The sequence below is a fragment of the Nerophis ophidion genome, linkage group LG05 (assembly GCF_033978795.1).
Source record: "Nerophis ophidion isolate RoL-2023_Sa linkage group LG05, RoL_Noph_v1.0, whole genome shotgun sequence".
Taxonomy (NCBI): Eukaryota; Metazoa; Chordata; class Actinopteri; order Syngnathiformes; family Syngnathidae; genus Nerophis; species Nerophis ophidion.
Genome location: NC_084615.1, coordinates 25,001,522 through 25,017,666, shown reverse-complemented (window position 1 = coordinate 25,017,666; position 16,145 = coordinate 25,001,522). Strand labels below are relative to the sequence as shown.

The 16,145-nt window shown below is 40.2% G+C and overlaps 1 protein-coding gene across 2 annotated transcripts in view; it reads right to left on the bottom strand.

Moving 5' to 3' along the window:
- nt5dc1 (5'-nucleotidase domain containing 1) overlaps positions 1 to 16,145 on the bottom strand; it is a 99,935-nt gene that overhangs the window by 74,543 nt on the left and 9,247 nt on the right. For both annotated transcript variants that reach the window (XM_061900369.1, XM_061900370.1), the window contains 4 exons: positions 7,971 to 8,042; positions 7,630 to 7,739; positions 7,433 to 7,512; positions 7,245 to 7,326 (listed from right to left, as the gene is read on the bottom strand). In XM_061900369.1, the coding sequence (XP_061756353.1) occupies positions 7,245 to 7,326; positions 7,433 to 7,512; positions 7,630 to 7,739; positions 7,971 to 8,042 (344 nt within the window). The remainder of the gene's footprint in view (positions 1 to 7,244; positions 7,327 to 7,432; positions 7,513 to 7,629; positions 7,740 to 7,970; positions 8,043 to 16,145) is intronic.

Sequence of the window (16,145 nt, the reverse complement as noted above, 5' to 3'; positions counted from 1 at the left end):
GTCGCACTAATATACAACGAAAACTTTAACCTTAGTCCTAACATAAATAATAAATATAAATCGTTTGAGGTGCTTACTATGAGGTCTGTCACACCGCTGCCTCTACACCTGGCTGTTATCTACCGCCCCCCAGGGCCCTGTTCGGACTTTATCAATGAATTCTCAGAGTTCGTTGCTGATCTAGTGACACACGCCGATAATATAATCATAATGGGGGACTTTAATATCCATATGAATACCCCATCGGACCCACCGTGCGTAGCGCTCCAGACTATAATTGATAGCTGTGGTCTCACACAAATAATAAATGAACCCACGCATCGCAACGGTAATACGATAGACCTAGTGCTTGTCAAGGGTATCACCGCTTCCAAAGTTACGATACTCCCGTATACTAAAGTATTGTCCGATCATTACCTTATAAAATTCGAGGTTCAGACGCATGTTCGTCAAACTAATAATAATAATAACTGCTATAGCAGCCGCAACATTAATACGGCCACAACGACAGCTCTTGCTGACCTACTGCCCTCGGTAATGGCACCATTCCCAAAGTATGTGGGCTCTATTGATAACCTCACTAACAACTTTAACGACGCCCTGCGCGAAACCATTGATAACATAGCACCGCTAAAGTTAAAAAAGGCTCCAAAAAAGCGCACCCCGTGGTTTACAGAAGAAACTAGAGCTCAGAAATTATTATGCAGAAAGCTGGAACGCAAATGGCGCACGACTAAACTTGAGGTGCACCATCAAGCATTTAGTGATGGTTTAATAACTGATAAACGCATGCTTACCTTAGCTAAAGCTAATTATTACTCAAATCTCATCCACCGCAATAAAAACGATCCTAAATTTTTGTTTAGTACGGTAGCATCGCTAACCCAACAAGGGACTCCTTCCAGTAGCTCCACCCACTCAGCTGATGACTTTATGCAATTCTTTAGTAAGAAAATTGAAGTCATTAGAAAGGAGTTTAAAGACAATGCGTCCCAGCTACAACGGGATTCTATTAACACTGACACGATTGTATATACGGCGGATACTGCCCTCCAAAATAGTTTCTCTCGTTTTGAGGAAATAACATTAGAGGAATTGTTACAACGTGTAAATGGAATAAAACAAACAACATGTTTACTTGACCCTCTTCCAGGGAAACTGATCAAGGAGCTCTTTGTATTATTAGGTCCATCAGTGCTAAATATTATAAACTTATCACTTTCCTCGGGCACTGTTCCCCTAGCATTCAAAAAAGCGGTTATTCATCCTCTTCTTAAAAGACCTAACCTCGATCCTGACCTCATGGTAAACTACCGACCGGTGTCTCACCTTCCCTTTATTTAAAAAATCCTCGAAAAAATTGTTGCGGAGCAGTTAAATGAACACTTAGCGTCTAACAATCTATGTGAAACCTTTCAATCCGGTTTCAGGGCAAATCACTCGACGGAGACAGCCCTCGCAAAAATGACTAATGATCTATTGCTAACGATGGATTCTGATGCGTCATCTATGTTGCTGCTCCTCGATCTTAGCGCTGCTTTCGATACCGTCGATCATAATATTTTATTAGAACGTATCAAAACACGAATTGGTATGTCAGACTTAGCCCTGTCTTGGTTTAACTCTTATCTTACTGATAGGATGCAGTGTGTCTCCCATAACAATGTGACCTCGGACTACGTTAAGGTAACGTGTGGAGTTCCCCAGGGTTCGGTCCTTGGCCCTGCACTCTTCAGCATCTACATGCTGCCGCTAGGTGACATCATACGCAAATACGGTGTTAGCTTTCACTGTTATGCTGATGACACCCAACTCTACATGCCCCTGAAGCTGACCAACACGCCGGATTGTAGTCAGCTGGAGGCGTGTCTTAATGAAATTAAACAATGGATGTCCGCTAACTTTTTGCAACTCAACGCCAAAAAAACGGAAATGCTGATTATCGGTCCTGCTAGACACCGAACTCTATTTAATAATACAACTCTAACATTTGACAACCAAACAATTAAACAAGGCGACACGGTAAAGAATCTGGGTATTATCTTCGACCCAACTCTCTCCTTTGAGGCACACATTAAAAGCGTTACTAAAACGGCCTTCTTTCATCTCCGTAATATCGCTAAAATTCGCTCCATTCTGTCCACTAAAGACGCTGAGATCATTATCCATGCGTTTGTTACGTCTCGCCTCGACTACTGTAACGTATTATTTTCGGGTCTCCCCATGTCTAGCATTAAAAGATTACAGTTGGTACAAAATGCGGCTGCTAGACTTTTGACAAGAACAAGAAAGTTTGATCACATTACGCCTGTACTGGCTCACCTGCACTGGCTTCCTGTGCACTTAAGATGTGACTTTAAGGTTTTACTACTTACGTATAAAATACTACACGGTCTAGCTCCATCCTATCTTGCCGATTGTATTGTACCATATGTCCCGGCAAGAAATCTGCGTTCAAAGGACTCCGGCTTGTTAGTGATTCCCAAAGCCCAAAAAAAGTCTGCGGGCTATAGAGCGTTTTCCGTTCGGGCTCCAGTACTCTGGAATGCCCTCCCGGTAACAGTTCGAGATGCCACCTCAGTAGAAGCATTTAAGTCACACCTTAAAACTCATTTGTATACTCTAGCCTTTAAATAGACTCCCTTTTTAGACCAGTTGATCTGCTGTTTCTTTTCTTTTTCTTCCATGTCCCACTCTCCCCTGTGGAGGGGGTCCGGTCCGATCCGGTGGCCATGTACTGCTTGCCTGTGTATCGGCTTGGGACATCTCTGCGCTGCTGATCCGCCTCCGCTTGGGATGGTTTCCTGCTGGCTCCGCTGTGAACGGGACTCTCGCTGCTGAGTTGGACCCGCTTTGGACTGGACTCTCGCGACTATGTTGGATCCATTGTGGATTGAACTTTCACAGTATCATGTTAGACCCGCTCGACATCCATTGCTTTCCTCCTCTCTAAGGTTCTCATAATCATTATTGTCACCGACGTCCCACTGGGTGTGAGTTTTCCTTGCCCTTATGTGGGCCTACCGAGGATGTCGTGGTGGTTTGTGCAGCCCTTTGAGACACTAGTGATTTAGGGCTATATAAGTAAACATTGATTGATTGATTGATGTAAGAAGGTGTGCTTGTTGTCCGTGAGAAGGACTGACAAGAAAGAGTGTGAAGAGCCTGTAATGTAATGCCAGCAGCTAAAAGCAACTGTGTGAGAACGTATACTTGAATATCACGATATAGTAATTTTCTATATCGCACAGAGACAAACCCGCGATATATCACCCAGCCGTAAATTCTACCAATTTTTTTAAATTGTCAATCTGATTACCATATCCAGCGGCCTGTGAAGCAGGGGAGTCTAGTAGCAGCGGGGGCCGTCTACGGAGCAGACGCCAGCGGTGTGATCGGAAACGCGGATGCCGAGCGGGGCTTAAAACAAAGCAGAAGGCTAATCCCCACAGAACACCACTTTCCTCCATCCCGAAGACGGATTTAGATGGAAAATGCGAGACTACTGGTCTGGGTAAGGAGTCAGTTAAATTAGAACAAGTTTTTTCTGCTTTGAGTGTTTCAGAGTTGGACATGTGTTTTACCGAGGTGGCTAACTATGATGCGTGCAGTTTATCAAAGCAACAAACAAACAATCGGAAAATCCCTGTTACTGAGGTGGCTAACCATGATGTGTGCAGTTTATCAAAGCAACAAACAAACAATCGGAAAATCCCCGTTACTGAGGTGGCTAACCATGATGCGTGCAGTTTATCAAAGCAACAATCAAACAATCGGAAAATTCCTGTCGTATCAATTCCTAGATATGGTCGTAACTATACTAAATGCACTGGGCATAATAAACACAGCATTATTAATATTGCTACTACGGATAATTTGATCAAAAACTCCATAAAACAGCCCAAAACCTATAATATAGGTTTTTTAAACATAAGATCATTGTCTCCTAAAACGTTGTTAGTTAATGATATTATCAGAGACAACAATCTTAACGTCATCGGTCTCAGCGAAACCTGGCTTAAACCAAACGACTTTTTTGCGCTAAATGAGGCATGTCCTCCTAACTTTACACATGCGCATATTGCCCGTCCGCTCAAAAGGGGTGGGGGGGGTCGCACTAATATACAACGAAAACTTTAACCTTAGTCCTAACATAAATAATAAATATAAATCGTTTGAGGTGCTTACTATGAGGTCTGTCACACCGCTGCCTCTACACCTGGCTGTTATCTACCGCCCCCCAGGGCCCTATTCGGACTTTATTAATGAATTCTCAGAGTTTGTTGCTGATCTAGTGACACACGCCGATAATATAATCATAATGGGGGACTTTAATATCCATATGAATACCCCATCGGACCCACCGTGCGTAGCGCTCCAGACTGTAATTGATAGCTGTGGTCTCACACAAATAATAAATGAACCCACGCATCGCAACGGTAATACGATAGACCTAGTGCTTGTCAGGGGCATCACCGTTTCCAAAGTTACGATACTCCCGTATACTAAAGTATTGTCCGATCATTACCTTATAAAATTCGAGGTTCAGACGCATGTTCGTCAAACTAATAATAATAATACCTGCTATAGCAGCCGCAACATTAATACAGCCACAACGACAACTCTTGCTGACCTACTGCCCTCGGTAATGGCACCATTCCCAAAGTATGTGGGCTCTATTGATAACCTCACTAACAACTTTAACGACGCCCTGCGCGAAACCATTGATAACATAGCACCGCTAAAGTTAAAAAAGGCTCCAAAAAAGCGCACCCCGTGGTTTACAGAAGAAACTAGAGCTCAGAAATTATTATGTAGAAAGCTGGAACGCAAATGGCGCACGACTAAACTTGAGGTGCACCATCAAGCATGGAGTGATGGTTTAAGAACTTATAAACGCATGCTTACCTTAGCTAAAGCTAAATATTACTCAAATCTCATCCACCGTAATAAAAACGATCCTAAATTTTTGTTTAGTACGGTAGCATCGCTAACCCAACAAGGGATTCCTTCCAGTAGCTCAACCCACTCAGCTGATGACTTTATGCAATTCTTTAGTAAGAAAATTTAAGTCATTAGAAAGGAGATTAAAGACAATGCGTCCCAGCTACAACGGGGTTCTATTAACACTGACACGATTGTATATACGGCGGATACTGCCCTCCAAAATAGTTTCTCTCGTTTTGAGGAAATAACAATAGAGGAATTGTTACAACGTGTAAATGGAATAAAACAGACAACATGTTTACTTGACCCTCTTCCTGGGAAACTGATCAAGGAGCTCTTTGTATTATTAGGTCCATCAGTGCTAAATATTATAAACTTATCACTCTCCTCGGGCACTGTTCCCCTAGCATTCAAAAAAGCGGTTATTCATCCTCTTCTTAAAAGACCTAACCTCGATCCTGACCTCATGGTAAATTACCGACCGGTGTCTCACCTTCCCTTTATTTCAAAAATCCTTGAAAAAATTGTTGCGGAGCAGTTAAATGAACACTTAGCGTCTAACAATCTATGTGAAACCTTTCAATCCGGTTTCAGGGCAAATCACTCCACGGAGACAGCCCTCGCAAAAATGACTAATGATCTATTGCTAACGATGGATTCTGATGCGTCATCTATGTTGCTGCTCCTCGATCTTAGCGCTGCTTTCGATACCGTCGATCATAATATTTTATTAGAACGTATCAAAACACGAATTGGTATGTCAGACTTAGCCCTGTCTTGGTTTAACTCTTATCTTACTGATAGGATGCAGTGTGTCTCCCATAACAATGTGACCTCGGACTACGTTAAGGTAACGTGTGGAGTTCCCCAGGGTTCGGTCCTTGGCCCTGCACTCTTCAGCATCTACATGCTGCCGCTAGGTGACATCATACGCAAATACGGTATTAGCTTTCACTGTTATGCTGATGACACCCAACTCTACATGCCCCTAAAGCTGACCAACACGCCGGATTGTAGTCAGCTGGAGGCGTGTCTTAATGAAATTAAACAATGGATGTCCGCTAACTTTTTGCAACTCAACGCCAAAAAAACGGAAATGCTGATTATCGGTCCTGCTAGACACCGAACTCTATTTAATAATACAACTCTAACATTTGACAACCAAACAATTAAACATGGCGACACGGTAAAGAATCTGGGTATTATCTTCGACTCAACTCTCTCCTTTGAGGCACACATTAAAAGCGTTACTAAAACGGCCTTCTTTCATCTCCGTAACATCGCTAAAATTCGCTCCATTCTGTCCACTAAAGACGCTGAGATCATTATCCATGCGTTTGTTACGTCTCGCCTCGACTACTGTAACGTATTATTTTCGGGTCTCCCCATGTCTAGCATTAAAAGATTACAGTTGGTACAAAATGCGGCTGCTAGACTTTTGACAAGAACAAGAAAGTTTGATCACATTACGCCTGTACTGGCTCACCTGCACTGGCTTCCTGTGCACTTAAGATGTGACTTTAAGGTTTTACTACTTACGTATAAAATACTACACGGTCTAGCTCCATCTTATCTTGCCGATTGTATTGTACCATATGTCCCGGCAAGAAATCTGCGTTCAAAGGACTCCGGCTTATTAGTGATTCCCAAAGCCCAAAAAAAGTCTGCGGGCTATAGAGCATTTTCCGTTCGGGCTCCAGTACTCTGGAATGCCCTCCCGGTAACAGTTCGCGATGCCACCTCAGTAGAAGCATTTAAGTCTCACCTTAAAACTCATTTGTATACTCTAGCCTTTAAATAGACTCCCTTTTTAGACCAGTTGATCTGCCGTTTCTTTTCTTTTTCTTCTATGTCCCTCTGTGTATCGGCTGGGGACATCTCTGCGCTGCTGTCCGCTACCCTTGGGATGGTTTCCTGCTGGCTCCGCTGTGAACGGGACTCTCGCTGCTGTGTCTTGGATCCTCTTTGGACTGGACTCTCGCGACTGTGTTGTATCCATTGTGGATTGAACTTTCACAGTATCATGTTAGACCTGCTCGACATCCATTGCTTTCCTCCTCTCTAAGGTTCTCATAGTCATCATTGTCACCGACGTCCCACTGGGTCATTATTGTCACCAATGTCCCACTGGGTGTGAGTTTTCCTTGCCCTTATGTGGGCCTACCGAGGATGTCGTGGTGGTTTGTGCAGCCCTTTGAGACACTAGTGATTTAGGGCTATATAAGTAAAAAATTGATTGAATTGATTGATTGATATACAATCTTGGTATCATCAAAAGGTTAGGACAAAATGCATACCTCTGAATGCAGATGTGTTGTAATTGTGGTCGATGGCAGCAACCATGTCTTTCCAAAAGTCTGAATTCACCTCAGTTCCCCACTGTTGACATAATATAAACCACATACAAGGTATCATCAAAGCTTTTTCTAATAAAAATGTATATTACTTACATTAAACTAGGTTTAATATAAAAACAGCTTATTACCTTGTGCAACATGTCCACAACTCGTCCGCAGAGGAGCGCACCAGGTAGATCAAAGTAGTTGTCATATAAATAGTATTTGGCTGTGTAGTTAGAAACAAAATAAAAACAAATTAACTAAACAAATACTAGAAATATGCTGCATATTTGAGAGAACAAAATACATAATGCATTACAAGAAGTAAAGTAATTAAAGATACCAGATTTAGCGAAAGAGGTATTGAGGCTGTTAAAGTGCTTCCATTTCCTTTCTGGACCATAATGTTTGATGATCTCGTCTGTGCTCAGGTAAGTAGTTCCATGTGTCGCTCTAATTAAGGAAAACATGCCAGTTATGACTCATTCTGCTTCCAAAGGACTCAAGTACTTGCATGTAAAAGTAAATGAGATGTTTCTGGAAGTCTATAAAATGTGTTTATCAAAGTTTTAGATATATCATAAATCAAATATGTATTCATTGTGGGATAGCATCCAGCCTTGCCTGCGACCGCGAAGCGGTAGAAAATGGATGGATGGATGGATGGACGTTTCAAGAGCATACCTCAATACAGATCCATCTTCAGCGAGCTTCACTAAGTTTCCATCTTCAAGGTCCACCACTAACCCTTTAAAACTGGAAAAAAAATATTACCATTTTAAATAATTGTTGAACTGTTAAATGTATTGTTGTCTAAACTTGTCTGGCAAACACCAATTGAACTGGCTGTTGTTGAGCAGTGAATACAATCACAATATGCTTGGAACATGTGACGCTTATGTATTATATTGCCAGTGTAACTTCTTAATGCAAGCAGTCCAGCAGGCAGTCGCTCTAGTGATGACAGCTAACAGCGATCGTGAATTTAAAACAATGGTTTCGTCTTCTCAGGAGAACGACTTGCCATGGTTTGGACCTGGGCTACTCATAATACCCTCTTCTTTCTACAATTCTGCCCGTTATTTTTGTCCCGCTTGTGGCTCAACAGTAACTGAAGGCAGCTAGAGCTGGAGTATATCCCAGCTGCATTTGGGCGGAAGGCGGGGTACAACCTGGAGAGGTCGCCACCTCATTGCAGGGCCAACACAAATAGACAACATTCACACTCACATTCACACACTAGGGCCAATTTAGTGTTACCAATCAACATATCCTCAGGTGCATGTGTTTGGAGGTGGGAGGAAGCCGCAGTCATGCAAACCCCACAAATATATAAAAAAAATGAATATATATGTATACACAAACATACATACATACACAGACTTGTCTAGGGTGTACTTCCGCCAGAATGCACCTGGCAAAGGCTCCAGCACCCCTGAGAGAAAAAAGTAGTAGAAAATGGATGGAAGATTATACTATATATATATATATATATATATATATATATATATATATATATATATATATATATATAATGTATAATATATATATATATATGTATATATATATATATATATATATAATGTATAATATACATACATACATACATACATACATACATATATATATACACATACATACATACACACATATATATATATATATATATATATATAATGTATAATATACATACATACATACACATATATATATATACACATACATACATATATATATATATATATATATACACACACATATGGGGGCTTCACGGTGGCAGAAGGGTTAGTGCGTCTGCCTCACAATACGAAGTTCCTGCAGTCCTGGGTTCAAATCCAGGCTCGGGATCTTTCTGTGTGGAGTTTGCATGTTCTCCCCGTGAATGCGTGGGTTCCCTCCGGGTACTCCGGCTTCCTCCCACTTCCAAAAACATGCACCTGGGGATAGGTTGATTGGCAACACTAAATTGGCCCTAGTGTTTGAATGTGAGTGTGAATGTTGTCTGTCTATCTGTGTTGGCCCTGCGATGAGATGGTGACTTGTCCAGGGTGTACCCCGCCTTCCGCCCGATTGTAGCTGAGATAGGCGCCAGCGCACCCCGCGACCCCAAAAGGGAATAAGCGGTAGAAAATGGATGGATATATATATATATATATATATATATATATATATATATATATATATATATATAGGTGTGGGAAAAAAATCACAAGACTACTTCATCTCTACAGATCTGTTTCATGAGGGGTTCCCTCAATCATCAGGAGATTTTAATGGAAGCATTCACATACAATGGTTTATATAGAGCACAGAGTGGGTGGGTAAAAGCAGGCGTAGGGTGTGGTGATTGGCTCATGTGTTACCTAGGAGGTGTTTCCGTTTGTGGCGGCATGTTGAAATGATTTCACTGCGCTTGTTGAGGGATGATAAATCTGGATGATATATAATAAACAGTGTCTCTTTTAAGCATAGGTTGCATCTTTTATTACCACTGTTGTAAGGTGAGCTGGATGCAAGAATTTGCCATGTTATTGAATATTCAACATTATTGTCTTTGAAGTTCCAAATGTGTTTGCTGAGTTCTGTAGAATTCTGCAAAGTCTGGTTTCTAAAGGAGGCGTTGTGATTATTCCATCTTGTTTTGAACGCTCCTTCGGTTAATCCTACGTACGTGTCGGATGTGTTAATGTCCTTGCGTATTACCTTTGCTTGGTAAATGACTGATGTCTGTAAGCACCTTCCGTTGAGAGGGCAATCAGGTTTCTTGCGACAGTTACATTCATTATTGGTTTCAGAGTCGTTTGGTCTGGGGGTAGGCAGTCCTTTTGCAATTGCTTTGTTGTGGTTTGAAATGATTTGTTGCATGTTATTCATACAGCTGTAGCTCAATTTAATGTTGTTCTTGTTGAATATTTTTCTTAGGGTGTTGCCTTTGGGGAAGTGTTTGTCGATCAGAGTGAGGAACTTGCGGCCGATGTTGGTTGAGACGTCTTTGCTGAATGGCGGATTGTACCAGATGATGTTGTTTCGTTTTCTGCTCTTTTTTGGTTGGTTTCCTGGAGTGGGTTCATAGGTGAGGGTGAAGTTGTATCCGCTTTCATCAAGTGCTTTCTGGTACGGGGGGGTTGCTTTGTCGAATTCTACAGAATGGACATACCAGAACATAACTCTTTACTGGACAAAAGCATCACCAAATCATACAAAAAAGCGCAACCCAACACTTTACAGAACATCCACTTGGAAAACAAGCGGATCACAACCGAACTGAATATTGAGGACAGGGTGGACGCCACAGCCAACAAAGAAGCCTTCATCACATTGAAGGACCACAAACCCAACTTCGCAAATAACCCAACATGCCGACTAATAAACCCAACTAAATCCGAAATAGGAAAAATCAGCAAAATAATCCTGGACAGAATCAACGCAAAAATCAAGGACAAAACACCACTCAACCAATGGAGAAATACAGCAGCAGTAATCAAATGGTTTAACAACATCCAAGACAAACAACAACACAACTTTATCTCCTTCGACATCGAATAATTTTACCCTTCCATCACGCAAGACCTACTGACCCAAGCACTAAACTTCGCCTCGGACTACGACTCAATCACGGGCAACGAAAGAAACATCATCATCCACGCAAAGAACTCCATACTCATCCACAACAGTACACCATGGCAAAAAAAGAACAATCCAACGTTTGACGTTACCATGGGGAGTTTTGACGGAGCAGAAACGTGCGAACTCGTTGGGAGTTTCCTCCTCTCCCAGCTTGCTAGCCTCAACCTGAACCTTGGTATTTACCGTGATGACGGACTGGCAGTGTGCCGCGCCTCGCCAAGGAGCAGCGAGAACACCAAGAAGCGCATATGCCAAATCTTCAAAGAAAACGGCCTACGGATCACGATTGAAGCCAACAAGCAAACCGTCAACTTCCTCGACGTCACTTTCAACCTGAGAAATAACAGCTACCAACCATTCACGAAACCCAACACAACTCTCCAATACGTGCACCATGACAGCAACCACCCTACCCACCACCACGAAAAGAATACCTACCGGAATTAATAAAAGGCTATCGATGCTGTCATCCAGCAAAGCTGAATTCGACAAAGCAACCCCCCCGTACCAGAAAGCACTTGATGAAAGCGGATATAACTTCACCCTCACCTATGAACCCACTCCAGGAAACCAACCAAAAAAGAGCAGAAAACGAAACAACATCATCTGGTACAATCCGCCATTCAGCAAAGACGTCTCAACCAACATCGGCCGCAAGTTCCTCACTCTGATCGACAAACACTTCCCCAAAGGCAACACCCTAAGAAAAATATTCAACAAGAACAACATTAAATTGAGCTACAGCTGTATGAATAACATGCAACAAATAATTTCAAACCACAACAAAGCAATTGCAAAAGGACTGCCTACCCCCAGACCAAACGACTCTGAAACCAATAATGAATGTAACTGTCGCAAGAAACCTGATTGCCCTCTCAACGGAAGGTGCTTACAGACATCAGTCGTTTACCAAGCAAAGGTAATACGCAAGGACATTAACACATCCGACACGTACGAAGGATTAACCGAAGGAGCGTTCAAAACAAGATGGAATAATCACAACGCCTCCTTTAGAAACCAGACTTTGCAGAATTCTACAGAACTCAGCAAACACATTTGGAACCTCAAAGACAATAATGTTGAATATTCAATAACATGGCAAATTCTTGCATCCAGCTCACCTTACAACAGTGGTAATAAAAGATGCAACCTATGCTTAAAAGAGAAACTGTTTATTATATATCATCCAGATTTATCATCCCTCAACAAGCGCAGTGAAATCATTTCAACATGCCGCCACAAACGGAAACACCTCCTAGGTAACACATGAGCCAATCACCACACCCTACGCCTGCTTGTACCCACCCACTCTGTGCTCTATATAAACCATTGTATGTGAATGCTTCCATTAAAATCTCCTGATGATTGAGGGAACCCCTCATGAAACAGATCTGTAGAGATGAAGTAGTCTTGTGATTTTTTTCCCACACCTACATATTGCGCTCTACCACGGTATCGAGCACTATTCTCTGGATAATCCAATCAAGGCATATATATATATATATATATATATATATATATATATACATATACACACGCACATGCACACACATATATAAATATACAAATATAACTCTGCTAATATTTGGCATCAATCCAAGCAGCTGTGTGCATGTCTACGTATCTACATGTTATGTGCACAACAGGGGGGATAGTTTACTTATGAGAGTAGTGTATGTGTGTTTAAGAAAATGCCAATGTGTTGGCTGAGTGACGTCAGTGACTGAGTGGATGAGTAAAGAGAGAGAGAGGGAGCACTAGCACGACGCAGTACAGTGATGAACGGGTCCGGTTGTGTCCTGCAAAACTAATAACGCAACCAGAATGTCACAAATCAGTGGCCTCGAATTCTGACCGGAAAGCCGAGCTTAGCAGAACCATTGTAAAGTGAAGGGTTGGCCCTGACGACAACATCAACCCTGAAGGGAACGTCTGCCCTATGCTCCTTGACAACAGTCTGCACCGGAGCCAAACAGAAGGACGGGCGTAACAACTACATTATTAGCTGTCACTCTTTAAACTCCTTGTGTAGATCTGAATGTTCATTATTTAAATATTTACTTAAGTTTGAAGCAATGGTTTTAATACTAATTGACACGTTTTGTGAGGCTTGTTTTAAAGTAACACTTGAAGCACAACTCTTTCTTGTTTAAAGAGTCACCTTTACCGTTAGTTTTGAAGACCAAATACCTCCATATTGCGCTTCACGCATCCTCTTTATTAACCAGTAGAATTGTTCTTTTTTGCCATTCTTCCTCTCAAAGATGTTATGGCTTGTTTGCACTTTGTGTGTGCGTTTTGACATTCACAAAATCATGTGCCTCGGCTCTGTAGCCATCGCCGCAGATGAAAAAACGGTACCGGTACTTTCCAAAGGCTGCATAGTACCGACTTTAATCAATTAGTATGCCGGTACTTAAAGTACCGGTACACTGTACAACCCTAATATATACATATACTGTACACATATCTACATATACATATATAAATGGGTTGTACTTGTATAGCGCTTTTCTACCTTTAAGGTACTCAAAGCGCTTTGACACTACTTCCACATTTACCCATTCACACACACATTCACACACTGATGGAGGGAGAGCTGCCATGCAAGGCGCCAACCAGCACCCATCAGGAGCAAGGGTGAAGTGTCTTGCTCAGGACACAACGGACATGACGAGGTTGGTACTAGGTGGGATTTGAACCAGGGACCCTCGGGTTGCGCACGGTCACTCTCCCACTGCGCCATATCTCTACGTCATCAGACTGTACAACTCCTCTCTGGGGGGTGGGGGAGGGGGATAATAGGATGACAGGGGATGCAAAACAATAACATATACCCCCATTATTTATTTACTTTTTAAATTATATCTCAATTCTGTACACTGCTACTGGAATTTAAATTTTCCTGAGGGAACTCTCCTGAAGGAATCAACAATGTACTATCTATCTATCTATATACATATAGATATGCATACATATCTACATATACACACATATAGATATACATATATACATATATATATATATATATATATATATATATATATACACATACTGTAGATATCTACATATACATATATACCCCCTACACACATATACATATAGGTTCTGAGGTGCTAACGTCAGGATGTGGTCCTGATTTTATTTATATATATATATATATATATATATATATATATATATATATATATATATATATATATATATATATATACACACACACACATAGATACATATATATGTATATATATATATATACACATACATACATACATACATACATACATATATATATATATATATATATATATATATATATATATATATATATATATATATATATATATATACATATATATTAGGGGTGTGGGAAAAAATCGATTCGAATACGAATCGAATCGTTTACGTTGTGCGATTCAGAATCGATTCTCATTTTTAAAAAAATCGATCTTTTTTTTTTTAATCAATCCAACAAACCATTACACAGCAATACCATAACAATGCAATCCAATTCCAAAACCAAACCTGACCCAGCAACACTCAGAACTGCAAATAACAGAGCAATTGAGAGGAGACACAAACACGACACAGAACAAACCAAAAGTAATGAAACAAAAATGATTATTATCAACAGTATCAATATTAATTATAATTTCAGCATAGCAGTGATTAAAAATCCCTCACTGACATTATCATTAGACATTTATAAAAATAATAAAAAAGAACATTAGTGTCACAGTGGCTTACACTTGCATCGCATCTCATAAGCTTGACAACACACTGTCCAATGTTTTCACAAAGATAAAATAAGTCATATTTTTGGTTTGTTTAATAGTTAAAATAAATTTACATTATTGCAATCAGTTGATAAAACAATGTCCTTTACAATTATAAAAGCTTATTATTATTATTTTTTTTAATCTTCTACTCTGTTAGCATGTCAGCAGACTAGGGTAGATCCTGCTGAAATCCTATGTATTGAATGAATACAGAATTGTTTTGAATCGGAAAAATATCGAAAAAAATCGATATTGAATCGAATCGTGGGACACCCAAAGATTCACAGCCCTAATATATACACATACATATTTATATATATATATATACACACACATATATATACATACATATTTATATATATATACATATAAATATATATGTATATATATATACATATAAATATATATGTATATATATGTACATACACATATTTATATATATATATATATATATATATATATATATATATATATATATACATACCTATATAGTTTTGATGCTTTCAGTGACAATCTAGTCATGAAAATAGAGAAAACGCAATTATTTAAATGTAATAAACATAATATTTCAAGACGCCACGCGCATGAGTTCGGATAACTGTGATCTATACCAAAAACAGTTGTATCTCGACTAACTGTGATGCCTTCAGTCGCAAGCAAAATTCAGCTCAAAAGCCTCTCCACTGCTAGTTGGCGACCGAAGTCAGCCTGAGACAGAAGGGGAAAAAAATGGTACATTGATACGGCACATGTGCCGCAATGATTGACTGCTATCAATCTGACCAATCATTGGTCAAACGCAATATTGGAATTGGGTTCACAAGCACAAGACCTTAAAATATTAATTTTAAGAAAGGTTGTTGTGTGGAGTTGGGACAATATCAAGAACCCCCCCCCCCCCCCACTGTTGTGTGTTGAGAATGAAGGAATCATGGGGGCAAGAATTCCTGACAGAGCTCCTGCTTTTAAGAAAACTACTAAGACAAGTTACATAACTGGACACGTTGGGGCTCACATTTACAACCTATCAATAGACGTAGAAGTTTTAGAAGTATTTTTTGGAAGTAAAATGTCGCCACCTCTTGGTGAATTGAATTCACAAAAGGGATATAAGATTTTGTATAAGAAAATCCTTCTTTTGACTTGAAGCAGCATTTAAACTAAAATGTAAAAATAAGTCTACCAAATAGGGATGTGAGAAACAATCGATTCGAATTTGAATCGCGATTCTCACGCTGTGCGATTCAGAATCGATTCTCTTTTTTTTTTTAAATCGATTTTTTAATTTATATTTTTAGGTGTTTTTTTTAAATCAATCCAACAAAACAATACACAGCAATACCATGACAATGCAATCCAATTCCAAAACCAAACCTTACCCAGTAACACTCAGAACTGCAATAAACAGAGCAATTGAGAGAAGACACAAACACGACACAGAACAAACCAAAAG